This window comes from Centruroides sculpturatus, unplaced genomic scaffold (genome assembly GCF_000671375.1).
Source record: "Centruroides sculpturatus isolate CEXI.00-Female unplaced genomic scaffold, Cexi_2.0 scaffold61, whole genome shotgun sequence".
In the NCBI taxonomy this organism is placed as follows: domain Eukaryota; kingdom Metazoa; phylum Arthropoda; class Arachnida; order Scorpiones; family Buthidae; genus Centruroides; species Centruroides sculpturatus.
Genome location: NW_019384572.1, coordinates 251,134 through 258,106, shown reverse-complemented (window position 1 = coordinate 258,106; position 6,973 = coordinate 251,134). Strand labels below are relative to the sequence as shown.

General features: G+C 32.0%; 1 protein-coding gene across 1 annotated transcript in view; it reads left to right on the top strand.

The window, feature by feature from the left end:
• The window catches only part of LOC111624207 (heterogeneous nuclear ribonucleoprotein L-like), a 91,385-nt gene that overhangs the window by 3,262 nt on the left and 81,150 nt on the right, over positions 1 to 6,973 (top strand). Inside the window, exon 2 of the mRNA XM_023367016.1 lies at positions 6,347 to 6,411. Coding sequence (XP_023222784.1) covers positions 6,347 to 6,411 — 65 coding nt within the window. The remainder of the gene's footprint in view (positions 1 to 6,346; positions 6,412 to 6,973) is intronic.

Below are 6,973 nucleotides of genomic sequence, written 5' to 3'. Positions count from 1 at the left end.
CGGAAATCGCAATAAAAAACATAATTTTTTAAACATATTTAAAAATATACATATATAGTATTCACCCTACTATAAACCCTTCGCCTCCTGTAAGTTTTATGAGAATGTCCCGGGAAATCCAACACCAACTGTTCTGAAGGTCATCTAGCTGTAAACACAATGACTCATCAGTGTCAAATTTCGCAGAAAGGGGAGACAATGGAAAAGAAAGTTTGAAGCTTTTTCTTCAAAATTAACGCATTTCTTTCATTTTTTTCAGTTTTAAGTATTTTTTTATGTTTAATTACATTAACATTAAAAATTGGAAAGTACCAAAAGAGTTAAAAAATTAGCACAAGCTCATGGATGCAGCAAAAATCTGATTGTTAGATTAGCTAAAAACATACAGAACAGCATTAATAAAACACAGCTTAGTAATGATAAGCAAAATTCAGAAACTTTACCCCAGAAATTTATAGCAGTGCACTATGATCCAAGCCTTACTTCTACATATAAAACACTAGCAAAACATATGAATGCTAGAATAGCTTATAGATATAATTCAATTGTAATTAATTAACTAGCTAATGGTAAAGATTCTATAGATCAGAACTTAGCTCCTGGAGTATATACTATACTGGTGTTGGATGATAGATTTGGTAGAAAGTTAATTTAAAATACACAGGCACTACTAAAAGATCATTAACCAAAGGCTCAAGGAACATAAATGTGATGTTCATACAAATAGTCTATCCATAGCGCTTGCCGAATTTGCAAGCAAGCTGGGGGTGTTGGCATGTTAGGACCAGGCTAAATTATTAAAAAAGATAAATGACGTCAACAAATTATGATCAATGGAAGTATTTGAAATCTTTCAAGCCTCTAGAAAGAATGAATGCATTAATTTCAAGGAGAAGGAAATGCTTATCCAAAGCTTGGCAGTCTCTAGTTGATAAAATGAGGGAGGAGAATGACTTGGGCTAGACTTAATGTTAATTATTAACATGTGTAATTTTTTGGGCTGCAATTTGAAAAAATTGTAGACCTAAATTTCCACTGTCGCACATCTGTCTGTCTTTTCTTAACCTTGAGAGCTGAATTAGATAGATGAAATCTGAGACCAGATATGGAAACCTTAGGGCAGGAGGCCCCAATTGACTGTATATGAACTTCTGGGTAGCATTGGAAGTCATGTTGTTTCAACTCAAAAGTTTTTCCCTGAAAACAGTTAATAGATGATCAGCATGCCCCAGAGGCCCACCAGTGGCCAAGTGGTCTTCTTACCCTGAACACTGGGAGTTTGGTCATGGGTTCGTGCCTTGCTTGGACAGACTGGCCATGTGGAGTTTTCTCCACGTCTGTAATGCCTAAATAGGGACCAGTTTCCCTTAAAAAGACCTCCCGGAAGGCATCCCCATAGGCAGATCGCCCAAGNAATCTTTCAAGCCTCTAGAAAGAATGAATGCATTAATTTCAAGGAGAAGGAAATGCTTATCCAAAGCTTGGCAGTCTCTAGTTGATAAAATGAGGGAGGAGAATGACTTGGGCTAGACTTAATGTTAATTATTAACATGTGTAATTTTTTGGGCTGCAATTTGAAAAAATTGTAGACCTAAATTTCCACTGTCGCACATCTGTCTGTCTTTTCTTAACCTTGAGAGCTGAATTAGATAGATGAAATCTGAGACCAGATATGGAAACCTTAGGGCAGGAGGCCCCAATTGACTGTATATGAACTTCTGGGTAGCATTGGAAGTCATGTTGTTTCAACTCAAAAGTTTTTCCCTGAAAACAGTTAATAGATGATCAGCATGCCCCAGAGGCCCACCAGTGGCCAAGTGGTCTTCTTACCCTGAACACTGGGAGTTTGGTCATGGGTTCGTGCCTTGCTTGGACAGACTGGCCATGTGGAGTTTTCTCCACGTCTGTAATGCCTAAATAGGGACCAGTTTCCCTTAAAAAGACCTCCCGGAAGGCATCCCCATAGGCAGATCGCCCAAGCGTTGCATTGCCATAACTTAACAAACAAACAACAAACATCAGCTTGACTGTTAAAGGAAAAGTGTGATGTACAGGGGCAAACCACTACTATTTGAGATGGAGAGCATATATTTTAAATTAAATAAATTAAAAATATGATTAAAAATTGCAGCCCAGCATTGTGGTGATGTCACAATAAATAATTGTTTGGTAGTTTATTATTTTTACATGAAATCTGTCACAAAATATATAACCCGAAGAATAAATTGTTTTATATAGTCGTAAAATTTTATAAAGTAGCCTGTTTTATATCTATTATAAATTTAATATTCTAGATAAAAATTTGAAGGTGTTTATTAATTTTCAGAAATTTTGCTATACTGATGGGAATTTGTCAAGTGTTTTTAATTACAATTAAAATTATTTTTTTGGATAGTGTTATTTTATGTTTTAATTTTAATATGTCAAATTTTGAAATACATAAATCATTCCTTTTCAAATGTTGTAAATTTAAAATAAACTGTTATAGTTCTGCCATTAGAACTCAGTTCTTTTATTTAATTTTGTAATACTTTTCCTGTTAGCAACAGAGTCCTGCTGGTTGTTATGTAACTCCTTTCAGGGGAAATTTTTGAACTGAAATAATGTGACTTTTAGTTTGCATTGGAAGTTAGGAATCCCTGCTCCTAAGATTTTTATATTTGGTCTTGACTTTCATGTATCTAATTTCGTTCTCAGCATTAAGGAAAGACGGACAGATGACAGTGGGAATTTATAAGTACAGTTTTTTCAAATTGCAACCGAATAATATCTAATTATTTAACTCTTTAAATGTATATTTCTTATATACTTCTTATAAAAGCTTAAGTAAATTGATTTTTAATATGCTTCTTAAACTTATTAATTAAAGTTTATTTTTTCTCAGTATATAAAAGGTATGAATTAGAATTTGCAACAATAATAAACATTTTTTAATCACTTAAAGATCATGTTTAGTTCATCTATACCAGTAAGTTTTCAAAATCATAATCAGAAGAATAATGTATAGTTCTTCTGTTTTTCTGCTGTCGGTATTGGTTTTGCAGCAAGAAAACTTTTATCCATTAGCATATTATTTTTAAAACAGTTAGTTTATTAGCTGTAAATAAGAGTTACAGAAAAATAATCATTTTTGCAATATGTTTTATAATGTTTCTTTTATTGCAATCATAGAGTAGTTATCTTAAAAATGTTTAGTCATAATACAATTAGTTGTATGGTTGGTTAAAAATAATTTTTCTTTTGATTTTGTGGATATTTGGCTGGATAAGTGTAGTATGTAACACATTTGACCCTAAAAAAAGGAGCTTTATTTCTAATACTTTACAATAGTATTACATTTAGAGATAGGATTACACTTAGGGGTACAATTAGAAATTTACTGAATTCAAATATCTCAAAGAATGTATGGCTTTAGTAGAATTTTTAATTTTTACTTCTCAATACTGGATTACTAATTTCCAATTTGGATACTGGCTTATTCTAACATTTCATTAACTTACAATCCACAGTTCTAATGCTTTATTTCCAACTGAAGGCATGCCTTCGCTTGGAAATAAAACCTTTGAACTGCTGGATTTTTTTATGCACATTAGTGGCATTATAATAATAATGTAAAATTTCATGTAAATTATTTTGCATTTACAAATAATTTTTTATGATAAATATTCATTTACTTATCAGAATTCTAAATAAGTTTTAATAAATATTTTTATTGTATGCAAGTACAGTACATTAGCATGATTATGCAAATTAGCTAATAAGCTGCAAAGCATTAATATAGCAGTTGTGATTTAATAAAACAGTTCCAAAAATTTGGGATAATAGAAATAAAAAAGTCAGCAGTGTGAGTAAATACAGTAAAACCTCGATAATTGCATATTCAGAGAACCAAAATTTTTGGAATGTGCAATTTGATAGTTGATAAATAATCAAAATTTTACTTAAATTAAGTAATCAGAAATCAATTGTTGTTTCATCTGTCACATTCCTTGTTTGTAAAGGCTGTCACATCTGCTAAAATATGGCTGATATTTTCAGTGTACTGCTCAGAGGAGGTAGCTGTCTAGTAATGTTTTTAATGCTGAAACAGCCTCTTGTTGGATATTTAGCTATATTATCAGCTTCATCTGCCTTATCATCATCACTATCAGATGCATTTTCAGCTTCATTATCTGGATTATCTTTGCCAATGTAAAGGTTTGCATCAGCTTCAAAGTAATCAAACATTTTACATGTTATGACATTCAGTTGGTTCCACAGTTGTTGGTTGCTCTTCAAACAATTTTCAGACATATTAGAAATTACATTTACATTACAAGATAAATTCTCTGCTTTCTTGAAGCAACAATCTAAGAGTATAGTTTTAGAAGCCATAAGATCTCAACTTTCTTGATTCTGTCACATGCCCATGGGGTGTGACAGAAATTTCATGTCCATTTCAGAATGTATTTTTCTACATTCTGATCTAGTTTCAGTTTCTTTTATAAGATATTGAACTAGTGTGACTCCTGAGATTTTTACATTTTTGGACTCAGGCCTTGAAACATTGAGAAACACAAAAGTTGGTTTTTTCCTACGAGGGGGGACCCAAAAAAAACTGAACTGAGAGCGCGCTGCCATTCGTAGACATAGTAGAGAGTTCTCCTGTTACATGGGGTTAGTAGAGACCTTCACGAAACAGCTGTGCAGATGGCATCAGTTTGTAGGTTTACATTTGAATGTACTGTTGTGTTTCTCTTACTGTTATTTTGTTCGACCTGAAAAGTTCTGGGCGTCCTTCGACATCTCAAAACAATGAAAACATTGAAAACATCTGCAAAAAAGTGTTAAGACATCTGCAAGAGGATGTGTGAAGGAAATGCCTGGAACTTTGGCGATCAGGTGACTGGTTCCTTCATCATGACAACGCCCCCGCACACATGGCCTTATGAGTGACCCACTATTTGTCCTCTTGGAGATGACGTGTTGTTCCCCACCCTCCATATTCACCAGACTTAGCCCTGTGTGACTTTTTTTTGTTTCCGAGAATGAAGAAAAATTTAAAAGGGAAGCGTTTTGATGATGTGGAGGCGGTAAAAACAGCTTCGCTAAGGGCACTGGACGATATCAAGGTTGAAGAGTTCCAGAGATGCTTCAAACAATGGGGAAAAATACTTCACAAGTGCATCGCATCTAATGGAGAGTACTTTGAAGGTGACTGAAGAAATTTAAAAAAATTTCTTCAGTCACCTTCAGTCAAAAATTTAAAAAAGTTAATAAATAAAGTTTTTATACAAAAAATCCAGTTATTTTTGGGTCTCCCCACATATATATGGATATTAGTGCATTTGTTGTGTGTGTGGGGCATTCTTATATTAAAACCTACCAGATATAATTACAGTAACAAGTGACTAAAGGCTAGATAATTGTTTTTCTCAACTCCATAGAAAAATTAATCTTGAAATTATTTACTTGATTGTTACTTGTTTTTTATTCACTTTAAAGCTTAATAACTCCTGTGCCTTTTTCAAAAATTTCTGAAATTTTACAGCAAGATTTGTATATTGGGGAAATGTTTCTAGAGATTTTTAGGAAAATCAGACCATTGATTCAAGAGATAATAATTAAAGCAGTGGGAGCTTATCTCAAAAAGCTTGTTTTGAAATTGAAAAAAATTTCATAAGGCTTAATTTTGAGGTTAGTGATGAGTTTTTATTCAGTAAACTAAAAATTTGTAAGTTTTTTTTCTCTTACAAATTTTTAGTTTATTGAATAAAAACTTATCTCCAACCTCAAAATTAAGCCTTTTGCCTTTTTATTTAACCTGAAAAACTTTATTTAAGGATAATTTGAATTAATGCTTATAATTGTCACAGATGCACTTCTGATTATAAGACCAATAAAATATATATAAATTATATATATTATTGTGAAAAATAGTAACAGTAATTAATTAGTATGAAGTACAGTATTGTTTACTATAAGTAATAGATATGTATTACTGTATATCAATGGTGTGGTTTTCTTTATATTCTTTTAAACAATTGAATTTTTTAAAAGAATATACAGTATTATTGTTTATTAATTAGCATGTTGTTATGTTTACTATGCATATGTTGAGAAGTATTGTGCATTCTAGTTGGAAGTGCAGTGTGTCTATATCAGGGATAAGCAACCTTGATATAGACAGACATGGAGCTTTATGTGGATCTTTTATAAGTTTCTGCAGTTTTTCACTTTATCAATTAAAGGTTATTTAAATTTGATTTTAATTTGCTCTAATATTTATGTTTATTTCCTTTTATGTATAAATATATACTGCCTATCTATTTTAGAATATGAAAAATTTTAATTTATATTTTCATAGAGTGCTTATGGTCAGTTTGGAGATTCTTATGGAGGTGGTGGTGGTTACAATAACAGAAATAGAGGGTAAGTGTAAATTTAAATTGAATAAAATATCACAAAAAAATAGTAAAAATTTGAAAAAAATGTAATTGAGAAAAATTGGAAATTGTAATTACAAAAAAATCAGACTTATGTGAAATTTATTTTGAAATACAGTGGTACCTCAGGATACGAATGCCCCAGCATACGAAATTTTTAGGATACTACATGAAATTCAAACATATTTTTGCTCCACAATACGAATAAAAACTCACCATACGACATTACATTAGTTTGCAGCGCCATTTTTTATTCACTTCTGTTCGTTGGTCTCAGTCCACGTGTTTGCTTTCCCATGGAAGGATCTCACTCAATAAAGGAAATCTTGAGGTATTATCAGAGAGTGACTGATTTTATTGAAAAGAAACATTCTGAAAAGGTTCACACTGGCTGTATTGCTGCTCGGAGTAATGACATTTGGCTAAGTCATTTTAGAAACATTTTAAAAAGTAGGTTCTTTGAATAGATATTTTACCAAGCGACGTCTATCCAGTGAAAGTACTGGTGGAAGTGAAGGAAAGAAAGCAAAAAGCAGTGAATAAAAATT